Here is a 14,498-nt window from a genome sequence, read left to right as displayed (position 1 = left end):
GGGTGGGTGGGGAGGGACGGTTGCGCCGTGGAGAGAGCGCCCAAAGGGCGGTGGATTCCGTGTTGGCGATAAGTGCGACCACAAATCCCCGGCACTGGCTGTCAATAACCATTTGAACCGAGCTGCGGCGGCGGCGGCGGCTAAAGACGGCGGATGAAGGCGGGGAAATGAAGAAAGAGCCCGCCAGTGGAAAGCGCTTCAGAGAGAGAGTGATGCGGTCTGGCTCGTGGATTAAAACCAGTCCGGCTCCTCTAAAACGAGTGCCCTCTTATTATTGATCAAACCTGTCAAAGTGTCGCTTGCTACGGCCCAAGTTTAGCCTTGAATGTTTCAATGTCCGTTGGTGTAGTACACTAGCAAGTGGGGTTTGTTGTTCTGCCTCACACCTTGTTTGTCCTCTTTTTTTTTTTTTTTTTAACGATCCGGAAGAGGCAAAAAAAAAAAAAAAAATCAACACCATCGATGAGACTCGAGCTGGCTTCAAGGTGCCAATTTCCTGTGACCGATTGGGACACTCTGCTGTGTTTTCATTGCGCCAATTAGAATCGACTACCTGGATGCTAGCCACCTTGGGTCAAGGTCACACAAAAACACACAAAACTCACAAAAACAGAAGAGTGAATTCCCACAAAATTGGACGTCTGGAAAATTGTTTGAAAGAATTCCTGGGAGGCTTCAATTGGTCCCCCCCCCCCCCAACCTCTGATTGATGACGTGATCAAAACTCAAAGAGAAAAAGCAATGGAGGCGTCTGCTATGCGTCCTAGCGGCTTCTTCTTCACTGTCACGCTTGCGAAGCCCCGAGAACAACAAAACGCAGCTCGGGGATGCGAGGCAGAGCGACGGAAAGGGTCAGGGGAAGAAATGAAGTGGACGGGAGAAAGATAGGGAGCAGGGGCCACTCATGCGGCGGGAATACGCAATGAGGGCGAGCGGACGCGGCTGCGGCGATCGGGCCGGGCGATAAACTCGCCGAAAAGGGAACGCGAGGGGAACGAAACAGGCTTTATCCTGCTTGCCCTTCGGCTGCCTCCGGCTTACTGTTTGCTATCCGGACGCATTAAGTGCCGAAATGTGAACTCGGGACGCCGGGGAGAAGAGATGGCGGCGAGGGCGTGGACAGCGGGTCGAAACGTCGTCACTGACGGCGGCGATAAGAGTAATTATCGGGAGACAAAAGCCTGCTGTTGTCCTATCTGACTTTAGTCGAAGAGGCCATCTTGAAAAAAGGGAGATTTGGGGGGTGCGTTGTTGCAGTCTCGAGTCCGGATTTAAGAGGAAGGGCGGAGAAGGGCAAAGGGATCCGAGCCGCTTTGGTTGAGAGTCCGCGTGGATCATCCAGAGGGTCAAAACGGCCGCCCTTGGACATTTGTATGCCGGTGCGGTTTTCTACGTCGGCGCTGATAAAAGCGCCGTCAACATCCTAATCACGGTCATCGCTATCACCATCATTCTTTCTTTTTTTTTTCGTCTTGGCTGAATCACTCCGCAATATGATTGCTTTGGAGCCTTATCGCAAAAAAAAATAGTGTCTCTTTGGTACCTAATGACTTTAAAAACAAGTCCGATAAAGCCCCCTTTGACGAGCAAGAGTGTTCCGCGATTAGCCGTCGGGGGCGATAAACACGGCGTGGGATTAGCATAGCGTCGGCAGGCCGGCTTCAAAACCATTTACCAGATCGTATAACGGCACCCTGCCGAAGCTACAGGTAGCTGCCGCTAAAAACGCAGCGCCATGAATAAAACATCCTTGCAATTGACGTGAGGCAGCAGACTTTCATATCTCATACGAATTCCCGCGACGGCGCGCGAGAGCAGTTTACCTCATTTGCAGCTCAAAACAATAACATTGTAAGAAAAAAAAAAAAAAAAAAACGTTAAGAATGAAAATATAATTTTCAGGGTGCGGGGAGCTAGCGGTGTTTAGAGATGGCATAGCGAGCGTCCGGAAATCAAGTTAGCGTCCACTCGGGTGGCTTTTGTGCGGGTGCGTTTCAACTTGCGTTGGCTAACTGTAACACGGTTGGTTCGTCCCTCTGACAGGTTTGGCGCAAGTTGTGCTTTTATTTTGAAGGTCTGACGTTTACCAGGATGCACGCAAGATGTTTCCTTGAGCAGTGTGCAGCAGCCGAGTGGGACGTTTATTGCTTTTGAGTTTTCGTCGCCGAATATGCCGCGAGGTCTGTTGAGCACCTGACGCAATGATTACAGGAAACGAATGACAGAGACGGCGCGAGTCACGCAAAAAAAAAAAAAAAAAAAAAACAAGCGGATGTCAATCAAAGTGAAACACAACTTACATGTCGTCTGTCCGTGAGGCCGCCTGCTTATTTTTCTTCACGGACAAAAGAGGCGAGTTAACATTTTTTGGACTCCACCATGCAAAAGCGGCACTTTTGGAATTTCCAAATGAAAAGCTGGCACCTGTTTGGCGTTGTTGACACACTGCAGGTACATGGCTGCGATGTTGGAGCAGTGGAGGGTCTGCCCGGCGTTTTCTCGGTAGCACGCGAGGATCTGGCCCTGCAAGTCGGCGCACACCGGGTGTGTCTCGTAGCGCCTGTGAAAGAGAGAGGAAAGGGAGAAGGTGTTGTCAAGCCTGAGTGCTAAGCGTGCTACCATCACTCGCTCGCCGCACTCAGCGCGTCCCCGAGGCCTATTGCGGCGTTAGCGTCGCCGCGCCAACCGCTAGTTTCCAGATGCTCGACGTTCCGCTCGACTTCGCCGCGTCCGATGTTGAACTGCTTTTGTCTGACGCTTCCCAAACGCCATCGACATCCACAATGACGACATGCGCGCACGCCAGGGCTGTTACGCTCATGCCGGCGTCATCATTTTGTTCACGCCGGTGCCCAGGAAAACTCCGGTCGGTCGCACTAAAACGTCCGTGAAAGACTTTTTCTTTTTCTGCCCCGTCAGCGTTTTGAAACCGGCGTCCCCCCCCCCGGTGGTCACAATCAGATGTGGAGTCCGCCCCCCCGTCGCCCCCCCCCCACCCCCCTGGAGTGAGAAATTATCCTGTTAGGCGCAAAGCTGGGAAGCGAGAAACCACGGGTCATTACCCAGAGTGCAATGCGCCAAGAAATGCAGATCACATGTACATTGCCACGTTTTTTTTTTTTGGGGGGGGGGGGGGATTGACACCCTTTCCTTTTCGTTAAATAGTTCTTCATTCTGTGTCAAGGTACAGTATAGTAAACAAGAGAAATATTTGCCACCCTCCTCGTCTGGCTCCTGGCGCCCGCGGGCGTCTATCATGACTAGATGGGCCGCTAATTGCTTCCTTAGCCATCGGTAATCGTGCCAGGTGCACGCCGCTGATATAAAGCACGGCGTTTATCACCTGTAATGGACTCTTGGACTCTTATTTTATTTTATTTTACCCCTTTTTTCCCCTCGCTCTGCAATAAAGAGGTTGAGACGGTACTTAAGTTAATCTCGGTAACAAGCGCGCCACCACACACACAATGCAATATCATCTATCATGAAAATGAACATACTTTTTTTTGTTTTGATTTTTTTAACTACGACCACAATCCCTCCCCTCTTAGTTTTACATTCAGTGCCCTACAGCAGTTTATATCACGACCTCCGCCGAGGCCTCATAATGATCTTTCATGGCTGCCGTGTGCATGAAAGCGGTCGTTGAGATTCACGAACGCGTCACGTGGGGGAACGATGAGAACCATCCGGGGATGTTAAAAATAAGTGGCAAACAGCTTTCTGCAGTGGCCATTTTATGGCTTGGGAATAATAAAGTCATAACTTGGAAGATGCATATAAATAATGTTGACATACAGAACTTCTGTGAAATATGTAAAAATCTAACGTGGGCTTTTTATGAATTGAATGTTCAGCCTTCTGGACTACCAATATTTTTAATTTTTTTGATGATATAGCTTAATAATAAGTAAAAAGAGAGCGAAAGCATCAATTAATCAAAAATGTCCCACTGATACTTTTCTCTTGTTCATTTTTCACTTTCCGCCGCCCGCCTCCTTCTACTCCCATTCGCCTGAGATTCATGGGACATTTCATAAAAAAACCCCGAGGGGGGCGGCGGGGTATTGGAGACATCAAACTGGATGCGGTTTATTGGAAAAGGTGTCAATGTGAGTGTCGTCTTGTGCCATCAGTCGCACTAAAGGTAAAGACCGCTATAACCACATCCATACACGCCGAGTCTTTCTCGCTGTGATACACTAATAGAGGGCGTCAAAGAAAGGAGGCTGGTTTCCTGGAGATACCGCACATTACAGACTCTCAGCCCTGGGCCATAAATCAAAAAGCAGGGAGAGCACAGGGGCCACTCTGAGATGCTGAAGTAGCGCAAAAAAAGGGGATGAGGACATAATGTACAGGGGGGCGGGGGATACCAAATGAAAAAAATAACAATAAAAAAAAAAAAAACCTTGGATGAGAACACGGTACTCAAATGGCATTTAGCTACAACGGATTACCTGCCGGATTCCCATCAAAACGTCTCCTTACCTCAAGGTCTCCCCGACATTATTAAACCCACCCACGTCAGCACTTTGGCACGAAGGCGGGAAAAAAAAAAAAAAAAAAAGAAACGAACTCACGTGTGCTCAACGACTTATTGACGGAGCGCTGAGGACGTATTGCGATCAATATGCACGACTTCGAGCTGATCCAGACGTTGACTGCTCTAACCTTGCAAACCTGTCGAAAATGCACGCCCACACGATTTTGCAGTAATTACTGTCGGGTTTAGTTGATAACTAGCCGCATCGGTATAAAACGCAGCTTTCCCTTCAATTTTGGTGCATTTTCTACATTTACAAATAAAATGATGGCCTTTTGTCAAAAATCCGACTCAATCAAAAATACCGTATTTTCCGCACGACAAGGCGCGTCGGAGTAGAAGGCGCACCATTCATGAATGGCCTATTTTAAAACTGTTTTCATATCTAGGGCGCACCGCATTATTAGGCGCATAGAATAGAAGCTGCAATAGTGACTGCAATTGCATTATGCATCCACTAGACGGAGCGATGCTAAAGGGAATACAATACAAAACAATATATAATATAATATTTAAAGAAATAAAAACTTTATCAACTTACGAACCAAATGTGCCATTTTCTACTATTTATGACGTATGTTTCAAACCAAACCAAACCCTCCTCAATGGTTTTATTTTATTTAATTTTTTTATTCCAGCGTAGCAATGTGCATTGTTGAGCTCTCGCCGATTGTAATCAGAGCTTGAACTGAACTCACACACACGAATAACGATGCACACAGATCAATCAAGCAAAAAACTGGCCCCTTGGATAGTATGGATCACTTTGGTACGCCGCCAGATTGAGTTCACCATCAGCACATTGTCTATTTATCATCATTTGGGTCCAGTTAGGGGTTAACAGGGTTAAGGGGAGGGTGCCGCTCGGCCCTTAAATAGCTCTCATGTTCTCTCCAGTTAAGGCAAGCGTCACGACTGCGGGGGGTAGATAAATATAAACGATCCAGCAAGAGAGAGAGAGAAAAATGACACGTGATGCTTTTTTTTTTTTTTTTTTTAAAGCGGACCCAAGTGACCCCCTGTCGTGAGTCCATCAGAGTGGATGGAGGAAAAAGAAAAAAAAAAAAAAAAGACATCATAAAAGGGCAAAAGGTGTGAGGGGTCGACATGAATGAAACGTGTGAGCTTTTGGCAGCCCCGAGAAGAGCTTTTAAAGGCGTTATTGACTCGCGGCGCCTCGGCTGAATCGCCATCTCCCTCGGTTGCCATGGTGACAAAATTTGGCTCGGACCTCACCTGACAGCGAGGTGGCCGCTGTGCCACATCAGCTGGCATACTTCACGACTCCAAATGGACTCCCGTCATCCCGACTAATTAAATCGTAGAGTGAAAGTTTTTTTTTGTTTTGCTTTTTTGCTTCATAATCAACAATTAATTGCTTCGCTCATTTCAGAGGCACGGCCATTTGTCATTTAACGTAATGGGAGTGCTGCCAAGGCTGTAAAAGCCCTGGCTCAACACCTGATTAATATTTTGCAGGCTACTTTTTTGGACAAAGTGAAGCATTTTCGGCGCTGGATTTCTTCCACTTCAGTAACTCACAAAACAAGTTTATCCGGAAAAAATGCTGAGTGGACATATGTTGGTTCAACTTTGTCAGCTTACGACTAATTACCGTATTTTCCTCACGATAAGGCACGTCGGAGTATCGGGCGCACCTTCAATTAAAATTGTTTTCATATGTAGGACGCGTAGAACAGAAGCTACAATAGTAGCTGCGGTTGCGTTACACGTCCACTAGATGGAGCCACTCTAAAGGGAATACAATACAGCTTTATTTATATGGCGCTATCCACAACCAACCGCTGCAGCTGGAAAAAAACGCTTTGTTCCACAGAACATCGAAAATAATTCGTCAATGATTATTTTGGCAGTCGTGAGCACCAACTTCGCCACGAGCGAAAAAAGTTCTCTCTCCAGATGAGGAATGAGCATTCCTCGGGAGTCTTCCGAAGGCGCGACGGGCACTTTATATTCACCTTGAGATAAAGCGGGGACTGTGGCGACTCTTATTGTCGACAGGATTAAATTAAAAAAAGAAGAAAAGAAAGGGGGTTGTGAGATCTTTTCAAAGAAGGCAGTAAATAAACAATAGACAAGGTAACTTTTGTCGCCGAAGGGGAGGGGGATGAGCGACACTGAAGTGACAAAAAAAATTAGCTCCTCTTCTCCACGGCCAACTTGAAAACGTTGCGCATATGCATAATCAAACACGAAGACCTAACAATGCGGTCTGATCTCCGCACAAATGCTAACATCAAGGTAAGACGCGGCCGAGGCGCGTGTCTGGCGGAGGCTTACGAAATGCTTCCGCCGCTATTCACCAGGGAGCCGGCGAGGTTAAAGTGAGCAAAAGAAGGGCCGCCGAAATGTGAGCGCTGAAAGGAAAGCTTCGGGCCCCGTTTTCTTTCTGGCGCTTTGCATAATCTCACATCTTTCACGTTGGAAAATGGCTGGCAGTTTGCGCCGTCGGGACACTGAGTCCGGCGCACGTGTCGTATACGCAGCCTTCCATACGTGCCACGCGGGAAAGGTCACGCATTGAACCGCCGGACGGCGCGATAAAGCATCAGCCGAAGGAAGAAGAAGAGAAAAAAAAAAAACTTGCCGCGTACGTGGCAGCATATAAATCAGCCGCAAGGGGTAAGACGGCCTTCTTTTTCTGTGGCGCTTATCTGCCGTCAGGAAGCGAGTAAAAGTAAAAATGGTGTGACGGGCGGACCGTTGTTGTTACATTATCTCTCATGTATTGCGTGTGTATATGTAACAAGTGTGGGGAGCGCAGATCGACAACAGCATGAGCACGTGCGTGTGTGTGGCTTCCTGGGGGCCCATCTCATTTCATTGGATACTAAAACCCAATAATCTTAAAAACATGGTTGATAAAATTGTTCCATATATATATATATATATATATATATATATATATATGCATACATATACATTATCGTACATATGTCTGATTTCCGTTCACAACCCGGAAATGTTGTACATTTGCTGATGTACAACATTTCGCAAAACCGAGTACTCCTGAAGGAATGCAACTATAACTCAACTAAATTGGGATTGTTCAGCCCGAGTCGAGGTGCAGTTTTACCCGGTTGCTGCAAAATATATGAGATGGCATTAAAAAAAAAAAAAAAAAAGTAATAAGGTTTTATTTTCTCCATCAACGCAAGCAAACGCGAGGGGAATATACGGCCTCTGAGACTTCTGAGCACCTGCGGGAAACCTTATAGTGCAATCGTGTCACTGTATAAAGTTTAAAAAAAAAAAAAAAAAAAAGTTCTTTCCAACAGTCGTATTGAAAGCCAGAGCATGCAATGAGGTCAGAGTGACGCTCGTCTCGTTTCAGTTGGGAGCGCTCCGACAGACTCTGGCGGGAATGGAAAATGGCAGGGAATAGCTGCAGTGCACACCTAAACAAACAACTACATACGCGCACATTTATACACACACACGCACACGCACCTTTGCTTCCCAGGAGGCCCCACCTCTCACACTTTCATTTATTTTTCAACCTCGCCGAGGAAAATGACCGCACTGCGCCTCCGGAATGAAAGCTTCCTGTTGGAGGCTGCGGGGCGGAAACTCATAACACCTTTTGAACATTGCATGAGCTGTGTTATGGATTGCCTATTGACACATGAGATACATACGCGAGAAGGCATTTTCATTTCTCCCTTCCGTGAGATAGACTTTATTCAATGATGTGTCCCTGGTCTTGCTGCAGGGGGAATGGCACAATTGTACCGTCCTGGCACTGGAGTCTCATCATTCGCCCGATGGGGTTGACTTAGGCGGATTCGGGGACTATGGAGTCACGGCGGAGCTGTACCAAGGAACCACGTGGAAGTATCCTTGCATTCTACGAACGTCGGCGGCGTGGATGATCAAGCCGAAGATGCCTCATTACATCCAATTAACCCTCCCCTTTGATCCCGGGCGCTGCATCTCATGTTCTGCCAGACCTCGACATTTAATTAGCACACACATATGCACGCAGGGACACCACCCCCGGCCCCCTCCCCATTGTAATCCAGTCACAACTGTCCTAATGCACCCCTCTTTAATCCAATCAGCCAATCCAAAGTCTTTGCACACATGCCTTCATCACATGACCACCCACCCGGTTCGGGCCGACGTTCGGTCGCAGTCCGCGCCGTCGTTTGGCACTAATGTTATTCCAGTGACTGATTTCCACCCCCCACCCAAGCCTCCCGCCCCTCCATCTCGCTTTAATGCGATTTGGGAAGTCTCAGTTCCAGCCTGCGCAAGTCCAGCGCTACACCCCTGGTGGGCCACGCTAATCAGTTTCCAGAATTTCTCAGGGAGACAATGATCCCGGTGTTAGCACTGGCTAATGACAAGCAAACACAATAAAGTCGGTCTCCTGAGGGCCGGGGCCCAATTTGGCCCCGCCGCTCGCAACCTCCTCATCCACTTTCCCTACATTACTATGGAGTCTAATGGCCTCTTATTAAGAAGACGGATGGAACGAGGACGGGCGGAGATTCTTCGAGTACTTGGGTTACACGTGTGTGTTGACTACATGCTACACACATGACTCCTCGGATTTATTATTGCCTTCTCAGCTAATGGCCTCGACGCAACGATCAATCTTTACACTATCTGGGCATTACCCAAACACAAAATCCACGCATGGACCAAACAGATGGCTCCTGTTAGAGTTACAGTCTGCGTTACTAGCAGTAATTCAGATCCGTTTCCGGGGAAGATTTAACTCCGCCATGGCTGCCCTTTGTCACGGACTGTCTTTTGGGTGGTCTGGGAACCCCCCCGGCCCCAGAAAACCTGGATGAAGTGGCTGGGGACAGTCTGGCCGCTTAGGGTTGCTGCCTCGGCATCCCGACCGAGCATAGCGTAACACAATAATTGGATGTCTACGTGGATGGGACTTACTTGAACTTGGCGTTCACCTGGTCAGCGGCTTGTCGGTAGTTCTCCGTGGTGACCTTGTACAACTGAGCGCTCTGCGGAAAAAAAACAAAACAACGTAAGGGACATATGAATGAATGTTTAGATGGATGGACGGGCGGGTCGTATCCGTACGAGCTCAACCTTCTCATAAAAGAAGACATTCATCATCATTCCAGAAAGATCAAGCAGAAGAAAAAAAAATAGGATCAATAGTCGTGTTGGAGAGCCGGCGCGAGATGGGACATGACAAGGGCGAAAAACGGTCGCCGACACAAATGGGACACCTGTACTGCATCATTCAAAAAAGATGACGGCCGTTGTGTGACGTCGATATGCTAATTGCATCTCACATAAAATGGGCGAGTAAAACTCGAACCGGGTCATTGTTTTTCCATGAGGTCAAAGAGGATGACCGCTTGTTCGTTCATTCGTGAAAACGCAATACATAATTGATATTTGTGTCTCATTCATGTCAATGTAATGGTTCTCTAGTTTTTGTATTTGACGGATAAAAAAAAAAACAAAACGAAGGAAAGTTGGAAAGAGCTAACTTGTAAGCTCATGCTGTATCATTGCCCTCTTGGCCTTGAACAGAGTGCTTTTCATTTTATACAAAGAAACTGTCAGGAGGGCGGGAAAAGGGATTTAGAACTCGCTTCCTTTGTTTCCAGATAAAAAGCTGATTTTTGGAGTGCTCCCTTAAGTCGAAAGAAAAAAAAAAAGTGCTCACCGGAGTGCTGAAGCTGAACCATTGGATATGGCAAGACTTAGAAGAAGAAATTTCAAGTTGGAGAATACCTGCCTAAACGGCACGCCTGGCACTAATCAGTGCGCGAATCCATCCGGGAAGACAAACAGCCTCCGGCGACAGTGATTGGCACTGTCAATGCGCAAATCACGTATGCGCCGTCACGCTGGAGCTCGACACCGACGGGCAAAATTAGAAGGAGCACAATTTGCGTCTTGGCAACCGATTGACAAGCCAAGTGGGACCGAGTGCTCATTTTGGATCAGGAAGGATCATTCCTGCTTGGATGATCATCTCATGAAACGCAGGTGCTAGTGGCTTCTTTTCGGTGCTTGTCTGCAACCAAGCAGGAAACACACCACGCACCAAGCGGAAGGGACTTCCTTTCTGAAAAAAAAAAAAGGATTTCCGGATGTGATTCATATCACCCGACAAAGATCAGAATGACTTTTCGAGGGGACTTTTCCTCGCAGCGGTGACTAATTCCAAACCACGTCATCCTGGGTGGGCGGACACAAAAATAAATCCAATTTCATCCATTCGCCAGGTGAAAAAGAAAGCGAGCAAAGATGAGAGGGGGGGATTGACGTGCCGTGTGGAGGGAAAACGCTGATAAGACAAAGACCGGAGAGAGACAGACGTGCCGGGGTTGATTGTTAAATATGAGATTGTTTTACGGCGGGCAGGTATTGAGTGAAGACGTAATAAATATATAGATCTTGTTTTCAGAGGCTATTTGCTCGCTGCGGGCCCAATGAGAAGCGGCGGCGGAGGCAGCGGGGAGAGGCATCGGGGGCTGAGCTGACTGCGAGCGCGCTGATGGCCTGTCACGGGGAGCCTCTCTGATGAATGGCCATGTTGGATTGGAACAGACGTGCAATATATATCAGGCTTATATTCTCTCTCGTTCTTTCGCCGTGTTCCTCTGCTACTTTTCCGTGAAAGTGAAATACGGTGGGAGGAGCCGGAGGTAAAAAGACGCGCTTATGGAATGTTGAGGGGAAGTTTGGAAATCTCATTTGTCGGACTCTTGCGCGAAAACAAAAACAACAACAAAAAAACGACAAAAAACAAAAAAAGACTTCGAGGGCAAAACTGCGTTATTGATCAAAGGACAACATGGCCGGTGAATGGTCCCTACCTGGAAGTCGATAATGCCTCTCTGTGAGTTGATATTCATCTTTTCAACCATCTTCAAGCCTCTTTCTATACGGTGATTTTTTTTTGACATTTCACCTTTTGTCCTTGAGGCGACTATCTGGAGAGGGGATCGCGAAAAAGAGCGCTCGGAAGGTTTCGCTTAACCTTTAGTGAGCCTAACTAAAAACCTAGCCTGTTGATTTTTTTTTCCCCACTGAATATAAAGCCACCTTTACAACACGATGATATCAATATGTCATCTGAACGTTAGAGTGCCCCGTTGACTCAACCGATTGCCATTCCCGCTTCCCATTTGAAGCCATTTGCAGCCGAGCGCGCGAGGTAGCAAACTCACCCTCTCCTCCAGCCGAGCCAACTGCTCCTTGTAGAAGGCATCCTGCTTGTTCAGGTCGGCCTCTTTCGCCTCCAGCTGCTTCGCCTGCGCGCACACACGCACACAAAATGTGATGGGTGCAGTGGCGCGAGAACACACGCGAGTCACTTTCCGATAAATAAACAAGTGCCTTTTTCAATGTTTCGGTTGAATCTTCAAATCGGGGCCAGACAGTTTAATAGCAAACGATAACATCATGTACGGCTGATCGTGGACCCCAATTTTTTTTTTTTTAAATGTCATTTAAAGTAAAAGTTAGACTAGAGTTTGAAAGGGAGATTGGAATGCTGGCGTTTGATTGAATGGTGGCTTATTTTCTAAAGGGACTCTGAGCAAAAAGCATGACATGATGAGTTTCAATTAACATGCAAAAAGGCAGAAAAGTAGAATTTGTGGCATTCCGCGACGCAGCATTCGTTTTGGCAGAAAGGTAAACCGAAGCATCTTTGAAGTTATAGCGCTGAGCTTCCAAGGCCTCCGCTGAAATGTGTATGCCATTGATGACAAAATCTCAAGCGGGGAAAAAAAAAAAAAATACACACTTTCATTGGAAAGACTTACCCTCAGTCCAATCTCCTTTTTGGGAAGCAAAGAAAACAAGGGAGCAAAGAAGAAAATTAATGCTGAACTAACTGATTCAGTACCAGCCCTTTCCAGACCCGGTTTTTTTTTTTTTAGCCTAACTCTTGACAAAAGTGAAAAAAATAAAAATAAATTAGAAACGAGTACCTGGGATTGAGTGTGTGGAGTCTGAAAAGACATATATATTCGTCTTTGGGAGTGAATACACTTCATCGACATGATTTATGGGGAGGGATTACGATTCTCACTTTGAGCCTTTAAAATCTCAGACAAAGTCCTTTCGCTCAGCGTCTCCACATATTGTACTTTATATAAGCGACACCCTTCTTCATGCGTATGCATGAATATCCTATCCCTACACACCGTCGAGGACTGTTCTGGAGGATAACAGCAATGCAAATGAGGGCCTTGAAGCCGGCGCTTTTGTTTGAAGGAGACCGAGATAATGACGGAAGGTACACCTAATGAAAAAAAAAAAAAAAAAAATGCATTAGCCCATCCAATTTCACCGCTCGCCGATAAGCATCTGTGTTCAAATACTCGGTTCACTTGCGAGGTGGGAGCTGCATGCGTTATGAGTCGGATGATGTCGCCCGAGAGGCTGGACCGTCATCGGACGGGGAAACTGCCACACGCGGTTGACTTGTGACTGCAGTTCTCTTCGAGTGCCAAAATATCGGTACTTAACCACCCAAGCGTCACCCGGTAGGATAACTGTGAGGGGGTGGGCGGAGCTAAAGGGGGTTTGTGAGCAGTCGCACACGTGGTGGAGCGCAACGTCGGGCCTTGAAGACGTCGGGCTTTTTGCAGACAAAAGATGCACTCAGACGGCGGGACGCAAACAGAACCTCAGACACTGATCCGGAGCGCGCACACACACACACACACACACACACACACACACACACATATAAACACACACACACACACAAACATATATCCAACGCAGCAGCCGAAGCAGCTGTCCCCGTAGAGGCCGGGCGGGCGGGCTGAGATAAATGCGTGCTGAAGGCGAGACTTAAGGTGCCATTAAAAGAGGAGAGGTTGTGATAGAAAACGAGCACCCTGGGGTTTTTTTTTTCCTTGCGCGCGCCCGTTAAATCTGCTGGCGGGCATGTCGGCCCGCCTCCCGGACGACACATTCAGAGCCCGACGTGCACACTATGTCAGGATTACTTCCAAGTGATCGCCCCCTTTCAGCGGACCTTAAAAGATAATCTAATCATGCTCCCGGCCAAACAATAGCAGCGAGCGCACCACACACCTTTTGTCCCTGTAACGAAGAGTTTTTTTTTTTTTTAAATGTCATTTAAAGTAAAAGTTAGACTAGAGTTTGAAAGGGAGATTGGAATGCTGGCGTTTGATTGAATGGTGGCTTATTTTCTAAAGGGACTCTGAGCAAAAAGCATGACATGATGAGTTTCAATTAACATGCAAAAAGGCAGAAAAGTAGAATTTGTGGCATTCCGCGACGCAGCATTCGTTTTGGCAGAAAGGTAAACCGAAGCATCTTTGAAGTTATAGCGCTGAGCTTCCAAGGCCTCCGCTGAAATGTGTATGCCATTGATGACAAAATCTCAAGCGGGAAAAAAAAAAAAAAAATACACACTTTCATTGGAAAGACTTACCCTCAGTCCAATCTCCTTTTTGGGAAGCAAAGAAAACAAGGGAGCAAAGAAGAAAATTAATGCTGAACTAACTGATTCAGTACCAGCCCTTTCCAGACCCGGTTTTTTTTTTTTTAGCCTAACTCTTGACAAAAGTGAAAAAAATAAAAATAAATTAGAAACGAGTACCTGGGATTGAGTGTGTGGAGTCTGAAAAGACATATATATTCGTCTTTGGGAGTGAATACACTTCATCGACATGATTTATGGGGAGGGATTACGATTCTCACTTTGAGCCTTTAAAATCTCAGACAAAGTCCTTTCGCTCAGCGTCTCCACATATTGTACTTTATATAAGCGACACCCTTCTTCATGCGTATGCATGAATATCCTATCCCTACACACCGTCGAGGACTGTTCTGGAGGATAACAGCAATGCAAATGAGGGCCTTGAAGCCGGCGCTTTTGTTTGAAGGAGACCGAGATAATGACGGAAGGTACACCTAATGAAAAAAAAAAAAAAAAAAAAAAAACACTACA

The 14,498-nt window shown here is 46.9% G+C and overlaps 1 protein-coding gene across 2 annotated transcripts in view; it reads right to left on the bottom strand.

The window, feature by feature from the left end:
* chchd3a (coiled-coil-helix-coiled-coil-helix domain containing 3a) overlaps positions 1 to 14,498 on the bottom strand; it is a 50,134-nt gene that overhangs the window by 316 nt on the left and 35,320 nt on the right. Inside the window, exons 7-10 of one of the 2 annotated variants that reach the window (XM_019883207.1) lie at positions 11,731 to 11,814; positions 9,470 to 9,540; positions 2,425 to 2,560; positions 2,301 to 2,335 (exon numbers count right to left, since the gene is read on the bottom strand). In XM_019883207.1, coding sequence (XP_019738766.1) covers positions 2,301 to 2,335; positions 2,425 to 2,560; positions 9,470 to 9,540; positions 11,731 to 11,814 — 326 coding nt within the window. The remainder of the gene's footprint in view (positions 1 to 2,300; positions 2,336 to 2,424; positions 2,561 to 9,469; positions 9,541 to 11,730; positions 11,815 to 14,498) is intronic. The other variant, XM_019883208.1, reaches the window with a different exon arrangement.

The sequence above is a fragment of the Hippocampus comes genome, unplaced genomic scaffold (assembly GCF_001891065.2).
Source record: "Hippocampus comes isolate QL1 unplaced genomic scaffold, H_comes_QL1_v1.1 scaffold38, whole genome shotgun sequence".
Taxonomy (NCBI): Eukaryota; Metazoa; Chordata; class Actinopteri; order Syngnathiformes; family Syngnathidae; genus Hippocampus; species Hippocampus comes.
Note: the sequence above shows the minus strand (reverse complement) of the source record. Positions and strands in the feature narration are given on the sequence as shown.